The 18,476-nt window shown below is 46.1% G+C and overlaps 1 protein-coding gene across 2 annotated transcripts in view; it reads left to right on the forward strand.

The window, feature by feature from the left end:
• Positions 1-18,476, forward strand: part of SIPA1L3 (signal induced proliferation associated 1 like 3) — a 780,343-nt gene that overhangs the window by 688,755 nt on the left and 73,112 nt on the right. For both annotated transcript variants that reach the window (XM_078660667.1, XM_078660669.1), the window contains one exon: positions 3,561-3,693. In XM_078660667.1, the coding sequence (XP_078516793.1) occupies positions 3,561-3,693 (133 nt within the window). The remainder of the gene's footprint in view (positions 1-3,560; positions 3,694-18,476) is intronic.

Genomic DNA, 18,476 nt, shown 5'->3' on the forward strand with positions numbered 1-18,476 from the left:
CGTGATGCGTCATATGACGTACTGCGTAAGCGCACCCGGAAGCACGAGATCGCATACGATCGCGTAACGTAAGCGCCCCGACGCGCTTACGCTACGCGCCCCGGGACGCGCCCCAGGGCGCGTAGCGTAAGCGCGTCAAGCCATGTGACTTTAAAATAACACTTTTCATTGGTTCAGAACTTTTTTTTTTCAAATTGTGTGAAACCCACCCATTTCTCTCACTATTGCTTTGTACTTGGAGAGAGCAAGAGCTGTTCTGTGTACTGTTTTCATCTCCTACTTTCCTGATCTACAGCAATGGCTGCAAGGGAGTCATCCAGCAGTGATTCCGACGATTTTTTGGATGAGGACCCTCCTCACCAGAAGAAAAAGGACCATTTCATCTGGAAATTCTATGACATCCCTGAAGGACAAAAAAAAGTCAATGCTCCAAAAGTAACCTGCAAAATATGTGGCAGTACTTTATCCAGAGGCAATCCTCTAAAAAAATATAGCTTCGGAAATGCCAATTTAATCAGGCATGTCAAAAGAAGACACCCAAAATTTTTTGCCAGGGAGAGTGTCAGGGAGCTGGCACGGAATTTACCCACAGATGGCGGCAGCACCTCCACTGGTGGAGCAACACCTTCGGGACCACCCCATAGAAGAATGGTCCCTAACATACAGCCGGTGTTTGCAGGCATCAAATTTCTGTGCACGCAGTGTGACGAACTGCTCTGCTATGGGGAGCAGAGTGTTGAACTCATTGCCATAAAGAAACAGGAACACCGCTGCCCTGCCAGTCCCTAAATTTTCAAATTTTTTTGCTCCTGTTGAGCAGTTTTGGAATCCCTGTTTTTGTTTTTCCCCTGAAAAAAATCCCCAAAAAATATAAAATCGTTCTAAAAAAATAAAAAACTACAAAAACAAAAAAAAAGTTATTTTCAGAACTACCTCCAATTTATAAAAAAATGCTATTTTAAAAAAAAAATCTGTCATTTTTTATCTCCATGGTACGCTCCCCGGTGCGCGTACCGGGCGCTGCCAACACCCCCCCTCCCCCCCCCCCCCCGTGACAATCGGAAAAAAAATTATTATTTTTTACCCGCGGGACCCTTTTATGGCCCCCACATCAAGCCTAGGGGGTCAGGGGGGTGTACCCTGCCCCTTTCTGCTCATTTCCCCCTTTGATTTTTGCCACCTCTTGTGTCTCAATCCTACCGAGACACAAGATGGCGGCCGCTGCGGACTGTTTCGAATGTTTACAGACACCCGAGAACCAATCAGCTTGCTGTGCGCAAGTCGCGTGGCGCGCCCGGAGCGCTCCCCGGTACGCGTACCGGGGCGCGGCTCTAGATATATAAATTGTTTTGAACCTAAATTACTCAAAATCTTCAGGAGCACATATCTTAAGACATAGCAAAGGCACATCGGGCTACCAGTCCCTACAATTTTGCCAAGTTTGGAGAAAATCCATTCAGCCGTTCGAGCTAAAAGTGCGACAGACCGCCCTATGGAAATTAACATGGGGAAAACATGTTTTGGGACCCCCCTTTTATCTCGGCCCCCGCTTGACGAATGCCCCCCAAACTTTCAGGGAAGGAGCGGAGCGCCGCGAGGCAAATTTGCTGAAAAATTCAGACTGATTCCTCAACCGGCGCCAAAGTTATTCCAAATAGAATGTTGCGATTTCCCTATGGAAATCGATCCTAACTATATATACCTACTGGCGACCGCCAGTAGGTAATATGTATCCTATCCATATCTATCTTCAGAATAATATGAAACTCTCCAACCTAGTTCAGCTTCAGCTGTTCCTGAATATGATCTTGTAAAGCAGTCCAAAATCTCTCTTGTTGGAAATTAGGAGTATAAGAGTTCCCTAATGTCACATATGTCCCTTCTAGTGTTTTTTCGCTTCTAGTGTTGTATGTTTACCCTCCATCCTATTTCATATGACTTTCTAGACTTCCATTGGCAAATACTCAAAAAATTGAGGCTAAATAATATTTGTGTATCATCAGCAGAAATATATAAGCAGTTGCTGTGAGACTAAATAAGTGATTGCTGGCACATAAATGTTAAACCAGTAAGAAGACAGAGTAGAGGTATTTATTCCAGCTTGTCCCACATTTGTCTTTCTATATGCAGTTATGAAGAAAGGAGGAGAACCATTTCAGAATTTGTTTATGCCTACTGAAATGGTTTAGTTGCTCTGATCTTTGGTCAATGGAGTCAAATAAAGCTGATAAATCCAACAGATTCAGTGCTTAGACTTCATTCCTATTGATTGCTAAACTGAGATTATCCAGTCAGCCACTATTACTACCTTCGTCTAGCTGTCCTAAAGCCACTTGGATCATCATGTAGGATCTGGTTGTTTTCACTGTGAGAACACTGTGCCTTAGCCACATATGATTCAGGAATAGTGTTGCAAAGTACAATGGAACTAGTAGTTGGCAGTGTCCCTGTTGTCTAATTTGTTCTTTTTTTGTTAATTGAGTTTTAAAACCGCCTGTCTTTAGTTCCAGATCAAGCATGCCAGAGCACAGTGGTTGGTTTACAATTTTGTATACAAAAGATGCCAAAGCTGTGTGTGGCAATTTGTGCTAGGATCATAACCGGTATCGGATCAAGTGGTGATCCTGACTTGCTGCTGTTATGCATATCTGTTTATGTTTCAAGTTATGCAGTCTCCAATTCTCACCAAGAGCAGGTCAATCCAGCATTAAGATTTCTCTAAAATAGGTGTCAATAGATACACTTCTAAACCTTTAAGCATTTTGTCATATCAGGATAATTTTAGTTTCAAAGAAAAAAGTCAGCTGATTACAAAAAGCTACTTTATATATAATCTGTAAATTCCTGATTGCTGTTTAGAAGATCATGACGAATTTTGAAGGCTCCTTAGGCTTTCTCTCAATATGAAATTCGGGTTCTACCCTGATTGTGCAGTATATGGTGAAACAAAATCACTACAGTAGTCCTGAATTCTTGCTCCCTGCAGCTCTTCCTTTGCTCCTCTAATCCATACGTTATTGCATCTGGAACGAGCTTAGTGGTCACCATCTTGAATCTGACTGGCTTAACTTCTTTATCAATGACCTCCAGGGAAAAGGAATTATCCAGCAACATGGCTTCCACTGACAATGCAGCGTTTTCATTGGGGAGGTATAAATCTGGGTTATGGGCCTTTATTTCATTTTAATCCTGGGATTAATGGCAATGCCAGAAAGTGCCTTTGTGTGATTTCACAATGAAAATAATGATGTAAATGTTGCTGTTGGTTTTTTAGATCATAAAACACGAATTGGACTAACTAGAAGTGTTTTAGTAGCAGTTTGCATCTGATACAATGCAGCTTGTTAGAGATTTTCCTTAATTGCAGGCAGTTGGAGTGTCTGATTCGATTTTGAAGGCTTTATTGTTGTAAAGACTGTCAGTGCACTGTGAACTGTAAAATGTGTACCCTTTGTCTTTTCCTTTCCGCATTGCTTTGTTTAATCAGCCATTGTTCCTGTAAAAAGAACATTTTTCTCATGGAAACACAATCCTCAGTGTTTTTGTCTATTGTCTTGCAGTTCAGAGAACGGTTTCTCTCTTTTCTCTCAATGACCCGGTAACCAGCCCCGAAGCCAGGCCATTGAACAGTCCGGATCAAACACAAATAAGCCTTGAACGACAACTTACTCCTCGAACCACGCCCACGATGAGGTAAGGAAAGCCTGTATGATTGGAATACTTCGTAAAAGGAAGTGGTAATTTTTTAATACAGAGGATTAGAGAAGACTGGGCTAAAGAAGATTTGTGTTAACTACACAACCATATTATTTGACGGGTGTAATATAAGAAAATATTGTCATCCTCTTGATTTAACTTCCATTATAGTATTTAAGCTCTCTCTTCAGGATAATAATTTTAATTGCACAGTCAGTTTGAGAAATCTATTATGTCACTCTAGCTCAAACTCCAAAAATAGTATTTTTGCACCAACTAGGTGTGTATGTACCTAAGGTAGTATAGCTATTCCCACACTCCCACTCATGTTTTCATGCTGTATAAACATAAACTGCCCAGACACTCAAAACTTGCCAGCTCCTTCTCTATGATTTCTGGTTCAAAACCTTCATCCTGATTTTCTCAGATTGAACCACAAGTGCCACAACACCCCATGCTTAATCAGTTGCTGGTCTTAAAATAGTCTAGGAAGGGCTGTACAGATACAAAAAAAATAAAAATCAAGGGGACGCATAACCTGAGAATCAACCTCTGGTTTAGCACTATCTTATGTGAGAGAAGTGTGTGATGCCTTCAATAATATGTATGGAGTCGTGAGGGAGCACTACTACTGTTCCCTCTGAGAGGATTCCTCTCCATTACTCAAATATATATTTTTTGGACCTCCAAAACACAAATTGGCTTGGATACCTACCACAAAACAGAATTTCTGGTCTCTTATTCAGAGGATTCATCCTCTTGTGCAGCAGTCAAGGCTAGAGCACCAGAGGCCCACGACATTCATCCACCTACCATGGATGTTAAAATGTAGTTACATAGGGAGATTCTTTCCTCTGTGCCTCCGGACACATGTCAAAGAAGTTGGATGGCTGGGAAAGAGTGCCTCAGGACGTAGCAATTGTTCTTGTCTACTGAAATGGTTTTCTATACCAAAATGTGGTAATGTGATAAAACTCCTGAATGAGATTGAGAAGATCCTCAGGTATGCTCCTGCATGACTAATCCAGTTCTCCTATAATGGTGCCAAGTTTTTCTGGACACTAGTTGATCAGAGCCTTGAGAAATTCATGTGCCATGCTGTTTTTGCTTGGAGGCTTTGCCTTTAAGAACTTTTAACCAGTAATGCAAGAATTTTAAAAGTTAAAGCATTCAGTATCAGTGTTGGCCTCTATAAAAAATGCCCAAGCAACGGAGGACATGAACAGTGCTTTGCCTTGCTCTCCATAGCAACATCATCAAGTAGGTTTGATGTGTTTCCATTGTCCTGTCACACATCCCTGTTGGAAAGGAAGTGTCACACCTTTTGGAATCATTGAGGGGAGTGATCTTGATTTTGCAGGTGATACAGTGGGGTTAATTCTGTCCCTTCCTCTGAAAACAGCTCAAGCTTTGCCACTGAGCTCACCTTGTGATTGTCCACTGAGTGGTACAAACATTATTCCAGAAAGGTGTTTCTGAGAAATTTCACTAACCATTACACTGGAAATGGTAGACCGTCTCTTTAAAATACAGGACATTTATTTTCTGGGTTGTTAAGTTTAGGTGGAGACCAGAGAAACCAGTCAAGAAAATTTGTTAGAGGTCAGGATAATCAGGCTAGCTTCGGTGGCCTTTCTTTCTTGGCTACTAGAGAAGAATGTGTTAATAGTAATGAACAAGAACACTGGCATGCCGGTATGTCTTCTTTACGAGAAATTGGCGAGGCAATCCAAAGAAGTGTCAGGGTTGTACATTTAGGCAATGCTGAGAGGTGTTTCTATTAAGTCACCCATTTTCTAAGGAATATCAATGGACAAGCTGTAATTCAGTCAGTTACAAACACAGGTCTACATGCAGGCTCCCTTCTTTTGCCAATCAGCCTTTAAAGACCTGTATATTCCCATAGGTAGACCTGTTAGTTATCCACACTCATCAGAATATGGAGTGTCCTGTTTTTCTTCTCCTGAGGTTTTAAGACAAGCATTTGCAATGCAATAGGTCTCGCATTATTAAAGTTTGAGCTATTGGTCTTGCATTCTTTAGCAATGGCAATAGCTCAAACTTTAACAATGCAAGACCTATTGCATTGCAAATGCTTGTTTCATATTTGTAAATGTTTTAAATAACCATATACAATCAAGATTATTATTATTGCAATTCTCTGTATTCTTCTTGTAGCATGATTTGCCATTTTATTTTACTTTAATAATCTTTTGGAAATTATAAATACTGCTCTAAAATTGCTTAAAGTGATTTTTTATGATAGTTGCCATTTATCCAGTATTATGGGTGTCTTTCATAGATTCACATGCCTGAATCATTCCCTGTCGTCGAGATGGGAGTCCCCGGTACATAAATAAGCAATGTCCTATAGACATATATAGAGAATAGTAGGCCAAAAGGCCTCACATTAGTAACATATCTAGGTCCTTTTGTAAAAAGGACCAAACTCCAGAGAAGAGCCAATCAGCTGTCACCTCCCTCTAGAACCTTCCTGTCAGGAGCCTGAGTCCCCCAGATTTCCTACCGCACGTTGTGCTAAGAGAGTCTCCCCCTAAGTTCTGCTCAGGTTTGTTTCTTTAAAGCTTTTTTCTTCAAACTTTTGGATTTATTCTCTCAAGTGAAAGCTGTACACTATGGCTGACACTCCTAAGAAAGGTCTCTTCAGAGCTTGTACCTCTTTTGGGAAGAAAAGGCTCCACATAGATAGTACTGCCTGTACCCTGATCAATCGGCTAAGGATTGCAAGGTATGTCGAACATTTTCTACAAAAACCCTCAAAGACCGGGAAGGATGCCTTTTGATTTGGCTCCAAAGACTCAAGGACAGAGATAGCCTGGAGTCTTCTGAGGGAAGTGAGGGCTCTTCAGTCTCCTCAAAAATGTCTCTTAAAAGGCAAAGGGTAGCTTTCCCTAGCCCTCTGGACGCTCCTCAAAAGAAGACACCAAGAAAGTCTTCAGAGGCTCTGTTAACATCAGCTTCTGACAAGGAGGTTCACACCTTCAAGAAGCCAGCGCCGTCGACGGCGGCGACCTCGTCGACGACATCATCAGCGTTCAGGAAAGCTGTGTCTCCTGTTTATGTCTCAACGTCGACGACAACAGTCTCGATGACGACGGTGTCGCCGTCATTATCTTCATCGACGACGACTACCCCATCGTCAACAGCGGGTAAGGCTTTATCGTCGACGATTATCATTAAGAAATCATCGTCGACGCCCAAGATCCCGTCGACGACGAGATCATCACCGTCGACATCGGTACCGTCGACGAAGGCCTCGTCGTCGAAGACACTGTTGACGAAGACATCGTCGTCGAAGACTCCGTCGACGAGGACGCCGTCGACGACTACACCATCGACAAAGACACCGTTGACGACGACACCGTCCGCGAAGGCACCGACGACGGCTGCATCATTACCATCGACGACAACACTGTCGGCGGTACCTTTAGTACTGTCGACGACGACAATCCCGTCGATGACGGATTACCAGAAGATAACAACTGTCGACTTTGTCGACGATCACTCCGTCGACAGGCCCGTTGCCGTTGAGTGATTCTGGATTTCAGGCAGCTTCTGTATGCCTCAAAATCACCAAAAAGACACTAACGCCAGAGTTGACTTCTCCTAGCCATGTGCAGCGTTTACCACCAGCATGTCTCCTCCAGGATGAGGATTCTGATGATGGGGATATGTTTCAAGCCACTAGCCCCTCAGAACTAAATGTTAAATGTCAAAGTTCGGATGAGGAAGATGTTCAGGAGCACGTAGTTCAACCACAAATTACGCCTATGGTCTCTTTACCAGCATCCTTGGTTACAGATCTGAGATTCATCATTTAGGACTACAAGCAGAGATTCCCAGAATCTCCAGCTCCTCCACCTACCACGGCAGTACCATCGCCAAGACCACGACCGCCGCCCTTGGTTATCCAACAGGAAAGGATGAATGTGCCTAATCCTCAGTCTTCGGATGAAGAAGAGGAGGGAGAGCAACAAGAGGAAGGTGAAGTGCAGGACGATCAGTCTGTCCATGAAGACTGGGACGATTATGTTATACCTTCCCCAGTATCTCCAGTGCCCGCCACCTCAGATTCTCCGCCGGTGGACATCAGTGGTTTCCACAATGTAGTAGAAAGGGCTGCTAAACGCTTCCAGATTACGATGGACTCACAGGAGCAGGACTGCTTCCTGTACGATTTTAAAGAACCTCTAAAAAAAATCAACCAGATCGATTCCAATTATTGATTATCTGTGGACACAGGGGGTTCAGGTGATGCAAAATCCCGCTTCAGTTTCGCCAGTGGTCCCTCGCCTGGGCAAGAAATACAAGGCGCAAACATCGGCACCGGCCTGCTTGACAGGACATCCTAAGCCTGATTCTGTGGTGACGCAGGCGGCACAGAAGATCTCAAGAAATCCCTCATCTCCCTTATCGGCGCCACCGGATAAGGAGGGAAGGACATTAGACAACATAGGAAAAAGATTTTCCACTATGTCAGCGATGACAGTCAAAGCGGCAAATGCCCTAGAGTTCTGGGACGGTATAGTAGACAACTGTGGGCAGATATAGCCCCATACCTGTCTGAACTGCCGGATGCCTCAAAGGAAGAAGTGAAAGCAATACTTCTAGAGGGTCAGACTTCGGCTTCAGAGATGATAGACTGTGCAATGGATGTGGCAATGACAGGAATCCGCCAACTAGCCAGAGCAGCAGTGTTAAGGCGACAGGGATGGTTGAAAGCGACCTCATTCAGACCTGAGATACAGTCCAAAGTTTTGGATATGCCATATGATGGCCAACTTCTGTTTGGTTCCAAGATTGATGAGGCACTACAAAATATTAAAAAAGATACTGACACTGCAACAGCGCTGGGCACGCTCCAGTTTAGGAATCAATCCTTTCGAGGAAACCGAGGAAGAGGACAATCCTCCTACAGAGGTGGTTATCAAAATAGGTCATCCTTCTCTTCCAATCAGAGTAGACCTCAATGCCAGCAGCGCCAACAACAGCAGGCCGACAGTCCTCTTATGGAAAGTCATCCTTTCGGGGCAGAGGTCAGAAGAGGAACAACGGAGGATGACAATGACTTGTTTATCCAGCCAGTCCAGACCTCATCTCAATTATTAAAGATTGGAGGAAAGCTAACCCACTTTCTAAAAAATTGGAAGAAAATTACTACGGACCATTGGGTCCTTCAATTAATACAATTTGGCCATTCCTTGGAGTTCGAGTACTCCTCCACAAACTCCTCCTCGCTCTATGCACCACAAGAATTTACGGCTGCTTCTGCGAGAACTCTCTGTTATGCTAAAGAAAGGAGCAATAGAGAAGGTACCACAATCACAGAAGGGGAAGGGATTTTATTCCTGTTTCTTTCTTATCCAGAAGAAAGAGAAGAAATGGAGGCCAATACTAGACCTCAGGGCATTGAACAAATTCTTGAGGAAGCAGTCGTTTCGCATGGTCATGATAAAGGAAATACTTCAACTTCTGGAGGAGGGAGATTTCATGACGTCACAGGACTTACAGGACGCGTACTTTCATATCCCAATTCACAAAAATCACAAAGTACCTGAGGTTTGCAGTAGCGGGCAGACACTTCCAATTCCGTGTCCTGCCCTTTGGTCACAAATCGGCGCCCCGCATCTTCACCAAATGTCTCTCCCCAGTGGCGGCATACCTCAGGCAGCACGGTCAGCAGGTCTTCCCATATCTGGACGACTGGCTTATAAAGGCACCATCCTTCACAGACGCTTCCAGATCCTCCAGCGCCTGTCTCAGTCTCTTCGATCATCTGGGTCTTACGCTCAACCAAGAGAAGTCGACCCTGCAGCCTTCCCAAACCATCACCTTTCTGGGGGCGACCCTGGACACATGTTCTGTCAGAGCGTTCCCATCGCAGGAGAGAAAGCGCAAACTCCTTTCTCTAGCCTCGACAGTGGCCTCGGAGAAAGTGTTGACGGTTCGGCTCTTCAAGTCCCTTTTGGGGATGATGTCATCGTGCATCCTACTGATACCACATTGCCGTCTGCGGATGCGTCTTCTGCAAGAGGCACTGTCCACGCAGTGGGTGCAATGCATGGGGTCCGTTTGAGGACCGCATAAGGGTGACAGCGCAAATGGTCAAGGCTTTAAGTTGGTGGATGTCGCCAAAGAACCTATCTCAAGGATTGACATTCCTACTTCCCGCAGCTCCTCATGTCATCACAACAGACGCCTCCTTGGAGGGTTGGGGGGCCTTCCTTCAGGAGTTGCAGATAAACGGCAAATGGTCAGTGGTGGAGAAAAAACTCCATATCAACCTTCTCGAACTGAGAGCAGTTTTCCTGGCCCTGCAGTCATTCCTACCAAGGATCAAAAACTCCCTAGTGCTCGTCAGGACCGACAACACTATGATGATGCACTATCTCAACAAACAGGGAGGGACGCGCTCGCTGACACTCTCTAGCGAGTTGAAAAAAATCTGGAATTGGCTCAAACACAACAATGTAGCTCAGGGCGGAATATGTCCCAGGCACAGACAATGTGCTCGCCGACGCGTTGAGCAGACAGAAAACATCGTCACACGAGTGGGAACTAGATCAACAAATTATCGACCAGATCTTCTCCAGATGGGGCACGCCACAAATCGATCTATTTGCGACGAGAGTGAACGCCAAATGCCCACACTTCGCAAGTTGGCATCCCCAGTCAGGTTCTCTAGGGAATGCATTTTCCATCGCATGGCGCAACGTCTTTGCGTACGCCTTTCCCGATGCTTCCCAGAGTCCTAGGGAAAATGAAGGTGGAGCCTTGTACTCTAATTCTAATAGCCCCAACCTGACCAAGAGAACATTGGTTCACGGAGCTCCCCCGTCTATCCCTGAAACCGCCGATCCACCTGCGGCAGTGTCCATCTCTGCTCACGATGAACAACAAACAAGTTCAACATCCGGATCTGAAGTCTCTCAGATTAGCCACCTGGCTCCTGAGTTCCGAGAGTTCCGGAATCTAAATATTCCACAAGACTGTAGAGACATTCTGGCCAGACCAAGGGCGGATAGCACGACCAAAACATATTCCTTGAAATGTAAGCGCTTTTGTGTTTGCTGAGCAGATCAAGGAATTCGGCCTTCCTCCTCCTCACCAGAGCAGATCTTACCTTATCTATTGCATCTGGCGCAGTCGGGCCTGACCCACTCCTCCATTAAAGTACATTTGGCAGCCATTTCTCGCTATAAAAGAACTTCAACGGGTCCATCTCTCTGGTCAAACAGGTTGATTAAGCAATTTCTGAAGGGAATATACAGATCATTCCCGCCATTAAGGATGTTGCCACCTACCTGGCATCTCAACGTGGTTCTTAATCAGCTCATGAAACACCTGTTCGAACCAGTACACAGAGCCGTTTCGTAGCTTACAGCAGACCAAGGAAGGGTCTACCGCTTACCAAGCAGAGCATCTCCCGATGGATTTCTGCAGCCATTGCTTTCTGTCATGACCAAGCTGGACAGCCATTGCATTCCAAAGTGAGAGCGCACTCCACGAGATCTATATCCCCTTCTATGGCACTCTTTGCTGGGGTGCCAGTCATTGACATTTGCAGGGCGGCAACATGGAAGTCGCCGCATACCTTCAGTAGGCACTACTGCCTGGATACAGAGCTGATGAAGGATGCAGCAGTGGGACAAGCTGTGCTACGCCATCTATTTCAGTAAGGTGAGCCTTCCTCCTTCCCGCCATCGTACTCTGGTATGCACATTTCTCTTCTTATGCTTATTGTTGATCTCTATTGATGGCTCATAGTCGCGTGATATGTATTATCTAATGGCTTGTATATTCTGTTCCATCAGAAATGTGCACTTGGCATTGCTTGCTACTCTGATTCAGGCATGTGAATCTATGAAAGACACCTATAATACTGGATAAGAAATGCGTTACTTACCTGCAACTGCGATTATCCAGCATTGGTGTCTTTCATAGATTCACATGCAACCCTCCCGCCTTCCCTGGAAGGACTCACCTAATTCTCTTAGTAACACGCCTACTTAGCTTAGTGCGTACGAAAATCTGAGGGACTGAGGCTCCTGACAGGAAGGTTCTAGAGGGAGGTGACAGCTGATTGGCTCTTCTCTGGAGTTTGGTCCTTTTTACAAAAGGACCTAGATATGTTGCTAATGTGAGGCTTTTTGGCCTACTATTCTCTATATATGTCTATAGGACATATCTTATTTATGTACCGGGGACTCCCATCTCGACAACGGGGAAAGATTCAGGCATGTGACTCTATGAAAGACACCAATACTGGATAACTGCAGTTCCAGGTAAGTAACGCATTTCTTTAAGCTTATAATTGAAACGGGGAAAATTCTGGATTTTTCTGAATTTCTCAGTTTTACAAAAGAGTGCTGGTCAGGTGACACACCTAAGCACGGTTCAGTTGACATATTGTAATTGTAATTGCATTCATATAGTGCTTACTGCCCCCGATGAGGCACTGAAGCACTTTGTGTGGATAGCATGCTACTCCAGAACCCAAAGTTAGTGGTAGTAGGGTACAAGAGTAGTTATTATTTGATTATGTGTGTACTCTCTGAAAATGCAAACATCACAACAGGGAGACTGCTCAAATAAAACCCCTTTTGGCTTATAAAATCGGGAGTCTTACGCCTGTATCGGGTCTATTTGAATGCATGCAAACGTTCACTGCCAATTTTGTGACTAGAAGTAGATTGATAAGGTTTAGGCAGCAAAGTTTAGGATGAGCCGTTAATGGGGAAAGGGTGAGGTGTGCCTTGTTAATTTGACGAGTAGACAGATTGAAATACAGTTATGCAAAACCATAGAAGTCTGGAGATAGTGGAAGGAGTCATCAAGAGAGGAGGAAGGAACGGCTAGGCGGAAAAAGAGAGTGTATGCAAAGGATGGGTGGCAGATAAGGATGAGCTGAATTGAGAGTGCAGAAGACAGTTTGTTTGTCGAACAATGTATTGGGGTACACGCAGTGGGAAGGTGTTGTGGTCCAGGGCTTTAAGTGGGCCAGGTCTCTTACCGGTGCTGAGCACCAACAGTTTTTTAAACGGGGCTTCGAAACAGGTCTCTATCGGGCTCTGTTTTGTGCCCTGGCAGAAGTGGGCTGTTTTTTTCCTGACTGCAGTGACAGCAGGCACATCCTGTGCGCGCGCTCAAACTGCTCACTTCTCACTAGTAGGGAAGTTTTGTCATGGTGTCACCAGGCCTTTAAGTGGAAGCTTTATCAATATTATATACAAGCCATAGTTGCTGCTTATTTAGTATAAGCAACTAACAACCATTGACAAAGCCACTAGTCCTGACTTGTTGTAGGTATGATGTTACTTTTATCATATATGTGGATGCAATGACGGAAACCGCAAAATACAGGTGGCACACTATGCTAAACACACATTTTTAGGTCTCGACCTGCCAATGCGCAATGGCATTGCAGCTCGAGACATATAGAGTTGGATCACGAAAGCTGACCAAGGGGCTTTGGCAGGCAGATTACGCAGAGTGCATGTGCCTGTGCACGCGCTTGCCATTTGCTCCCTGAGCCGCCTCGCATCATCGCATCAGACCCTCCACAGCAAAGCCGAGAGATTCAGATTTCAAAGGAATGCTCTCCCCCGCCCCCCTCTGCGCAATGCTAGAGTTTGCCACTTTACTCGCTCCGCAGAATCAGCCCTCTCCAAAGACTTGTTTTTTTATAATCCTACAACGTATTTGTAGTTGATCTAGCGCTAGCCTCACATACATACAAATAGGCTGTGTGCCCCAACCGTCTTTTCCGCCTCTTTTACCTCCACCCTACAGTCCTGTGCCCTCCTCACCCACCTCCTCCCAAATCACCGCAACACCTCAGCTGTCTCCTCCCCCTCCGTCTCTCCCGCCCTCCTTTCCCTCGCTCACTCCCCTGCCCCCCGACCCCATCCGACTTGTTTTTTTTATTATTTACAAAGTGAAAGCTTGTTCTTTTTGTGACTTGCGGTACAGTTTTGTTTGCCTTTGTAATACAATCTCTATAAGCTCTCGAGTGATTGGCAATACTCCCTCTCCCCCCCATCCATAATTCGTCATCGCTCCCGGCCCCGCAGCCAATGCTTGTTTTTCCTCGCTCTTGCCCAAATCACTTGCATGAACTCGAAAAGACAGTGTCAGGCGCGAGACAAGGATGCAGCCGGCTCGAGGTGGGCCAGCACCGAGGACTGGCTAATTTTATTACTTTAACGGAAACTTCAAAAGGCTTCGGGCTTTAATGGCAGCCGGGCACAACCCCAGAAGTCTGCTAAAACGCTGCGTAAACAGAGGATTAGGGCAAGCGGGAGCCAAAGGCTGCTTGCAGTTCCTGTTTACATTGTCATCTGACCCCGCGGGGGAGGGATGCGGCTGAACCCATGCTTTATAGCCCCATGGTGTACAGTGGCACTTCAGTTCACTCAACTACATTTCCATCATATTTATTTTTAATTTACAGGCGGATCCTCGGTGCTAAACTCACCCAAGGCCTCAAAAACAGAGAGGCGAGTCACCTTTCAATCCGGCCTGCAGTCATTCTGACAGCCTCTCGGGTGTAACAAAGGTTATTCATGGGGCAGTCGCTGTTTGTTATAAATTGTACGACACATGAAAAGTGATTTGAAGGAATACATGCAGGATACATTTCCTGCAACTGGCATGCATTTTTTTCTCTTTGTTTTATGCAAAACATTATCTGCTGAATGCACAAATACACCAGTTTGCCCAACCTCCGTTATGCAAACCACAACATCACTGCAAAATAGTTTTGCCCTTTTTTTGCACTAGGTATAACATTTATATAATGTGGTCAAAGCTGCCAAGAAAACAAAATCTCTGTTAGCTCTCAAGTGCTTGGCAATACCCCCTTCCCCCCGCATCCAAAATTGGTCATCGCTCCCGGCCCCGCGGACAATGCTTGTTCTTTTTTTGGGTTTTTTTTTTTTGATTTTCAAAAAAACTTTTATTATCCATCGTGCTCACATACACAGCAGTGTGCCTACAACCATATCAGGCCGGCAGCGATACACATTCATCAATAAAGTAGTAGCATTGTCTATAGATAACACAGTCTAGCAGCATTGTCGCATAACATACCACAACAATATATGTATGATCCATTCGTAACAGGGCGCATATCAGGCCGACTCATCAGTACTTGGTCGCTATGGGAACAGAAGTAATTGACTAGTAGAATCATAGGCAAAGCCGGTTCTGCAGTCAAGGGGAGGATCAAGGGGGCTTTCTAGTACAGAGCGCTTCTGCGCCCCCTCACACCTGTGGCAACATTTAGCATCATACGTAGCTGTCAGTTAAATATCAGATCAGGGCATTACTTCATCTTGTCATACCAGTGCAGCATAGCCCTAAAGTGCAGCCATGTCCACATAGGCCCAGAGTACTGCCAACCACGAGCCCGAAAACAGTCTTCACATCCAGCAGCTCTATGCCACAAGGGCCAACCAGAATCCCATCCTCTCCACCCTGTCCTGAAGCATAGCACAAGTGCCTAATTCGAGCCTGCTACAGGGGGCACTTCCTCAACCTCGTCAATCCTAGTATTGTCTGTCCCCTGTGTTGCAGTTTGTATAAGGTATGCCTGCAGTGGGCCCCAGATATCAGCCGGTCTAGAAGCCAGAGGCAGTAGTTCTGAGAATATCCCATATTGCTCCTGACAGTGCAACATATCTTGTAGCCAGTCTTTGAATTTGGGGGCCCGACCCCTCCCCCACCTACAGGCCAGTCGTCTCTTTGCCAACAACAGCGCCACGTTAGTGTATTTCCGAACAGATGTCGCTATCTGTGCAGTATAACCCAGCAAGAATAACAGCGGATCCAGGGCTAATGGAGTCCCTATCATGAGGGAGACTGCCTCGCAGACCAGCGTCCAATATGCCGTCACTTGTGGGCATTCCCATGCCAAATGGAGGAAATCCGCCCCTCCCTGACCACAGCGCTCTCACCTATCCGAATCAGCTAATTTGAACCTAACCTTTCTGACTGGTGTGTAATACAGCCTATGGAGGAACTTGTAATGTATGATTTTAAAGCGACAGCTAGATATCACTGTGCCCGAGAGGTCACAACAATACTCCCATTGTTCCTCCGAGATCTCCTCACCAAGATCCTGTGACCAGTGTGCTTTAGCTGTACTTTCCACAATTGGCAGCTCTCTCCGAAGGCACTTATATATGTTGGAGACTAGGTGTGCACCATCCACGCTGCTCATCACAACTGGTAGCGGGGCAATACTGGGGGGTTCCCGAGGGTAGTCAGGCAGCAAGGCCTTTAAGCCTTCCCGCAGCCGTAGAAAGTAGAACACTTCCAAGGGAGTAGGTGCATGTTCCCCAAAGAATTCTTCTCGAGAACGAAAAACACCATCATGGAATAGATCACCCCACGTCTGAATATGTAACCGGCGACACATGGTACGGAAGCCCGATTCTTGGAAGAGCGCCATCTGCGGATGGTATGACAGTGGCATCCGGGCCGTGTACAAAAGCGAGGCTTGCAATCGTCTCCCTATTCTTTGCCATGCATCCATGGTACATGTCACCGTGTTAGCCTGCATTTCCAGCGCCGATATAGGGGCATGAACCACTCCATTCAACGGTAGTGGGTGAGCAAATCCAGTCTTCCGCCGCAACTTGCGGCATGAAAGCGGAGGGTTTCATCCAATAATACAGGTAGTGCGCCTGTGCGCTCAAATAATAAACTTCAAAATCTGGGATGTCAAATCCCCCTACATTGTAAGGTTGTGTCATAACCGCCCATCTAAGGCGCGCCTGCCTGCCCCCCCCATACCAGTCGTATAAGTTCAGACCGCAGGGTCTTGAAGAAAAAGGCACCCGGGTAATAGGGCACGTTGAGAAACAGATACAAGAAACCGGGCAAGACCACCATTTTGATGAGGGAAACTCGAGCCGCCATGGACAGGGGTAATTTAATCCATCGAGACACCGAGTCCACCAGTTTGGTTATGGCCGTGCCATAATTCATGCGTAGTGTGTCCCACTTGTCTCTCGAGATTTGTATCCCCAGGTAGCGCAAGTCCGAAGAACACCACTCCAAGGGATAGTCGAGCGGGAACTCTGAGACGGCAGGTGTGAGTGGGAACAGCTGAGATTTACCCCAGTTAATCGAGACGCCAGACAGGCCACCAAAGGAGACAAACTCCCGCAGTAACCCATTCAGATTAGTCCGGGGCTCTTTGACATAAAGCGTGACATCGTCCGCATATAACGATATAGAGAGTTGTCGCTGAAAGCAGTTAAAGGCGCTATCCTTGTGTAGCTGTCGGATGCGGCAGGCTAGCGGTTCTATCGCTATAGCGAAAAGCAAGGGGGAGAGAGGGCACCCCTGGCGAGTACCCCTTGTTATCTCAAAGGCATCTGACAAGCGCCCATTCGCAAGCACTCTTGCTTTTGGGTCTGTGTACAGTAAGCGTATCCAGTCCATAAAGATTGAAGGGAAACCCATTTTCCGCAATACCGTAAACAGATATCCCCACTCCACAGAGTCGAAAGCCTTCGACGCATCTAGGAATACGGCTGCTATCGGTATCGTGGGGCTCACAGTTTGGATCAGGGAGAAGACAGTACGGAGGTTGTGTGATGTAGATCTTGTGGGGACAAATCCTGATTGATCAGGCAATATAAGCTGGGTCATGAGTAATGAGAGTCTATTGGCTAGGATCTTGGCAAGAATCTTGGCGTCACAATTCAATAGCGATAAGGGACGATATGAGTCACACTGCATGGCATCCTTACCCGGCTTAAGTAGAGATGTAAATACAACCTCTCTCATGGACCTCGGCAGGACACCCACCTCCAAGGCATCCTCAAACACCTCTCGTAGTACCGGTGCCATGATGTCCACATAGCATTTATAAAATTCTGCGGGAAGCCCATCAAGACCAGGGGCCTTCCCGTTGCTCAAGGACATTATGGCATCTCGTACCTCATCCAATTCAAGTCGTGCCCCCAAAAACTGTCTATGGGCGTCACTTATCCAGCACAGCGCAAGATCCCCCAGAAAGCCCTCCAGGTCAAAGCTTCCAGTTGCCTGCGACGTATAGAGTTTTCCGTAATGTGCCTGAAGGGTGGCCAGTATGCTATCTGAATCCTTGCATACCGTGCCATCAGCTGCGGTTAATTCTAATATAGTGTTAGCGCCACGCGCCATCCGAACCGCCATTGACAATGCCCTGCCCGGTCTGCCACCCTCATTGTACGCTCGAGCCTTCCAATATTTACCTCTGAAATGTACCTCTCTTTGCGCTTCAGCCTCGTATTCCGACAATTTAGCCCTGAACTCCCGCTGTATATGCCCTGCGTCTCCCTGCACCATGCTTCTTTCCAATACCCGTAAGTCCTCTTCCAACTTGCTGAGAGTGCGCTGTATGTCCCTCAAAACCCCTGAGCTCTTAGCAATGCACCACCCCCTTACTGTAACCTTAAAGGCTTCCCACACTGTTTCCACATTATCCACAGTGTCTCAGCTATATCCTCCCTGAGTTCCTCTCGGAAGACTGCATCCACTAGAACGTTAGGTTGCAGCCGCCAGGGCGGTCGTGGTTTATTATACCCAGGCAGATCTATAGTCAGCAAGACCTGGCAGTGATCGGAATGTGTTCTGGGCAGGTGTTGCGCAGCAAGGATATGCGGTGCTAGATTCCGTGACACAAAGATATAATCGATTCTAGCCCATGTGCCTGTGTATGAGGTGTAGTGTGTTCCATCCAGTAAGTCCGGATGAATATGTCT

The sequence above is a fragment of the Lissotriton helveticus genome, chromosome 9, assembly GCF_964261635.1.
Source record: "Lissotriton helveticus chromosome 9, aLisHel1.1, whole genome shotgun sequence".
NCBI classification, from domain to species: Eukaryota; Metazoa; Chordata; class Amphibia; order Caudata; family Salamandridae; genus Lissotriton; species Lissotriton helveticus.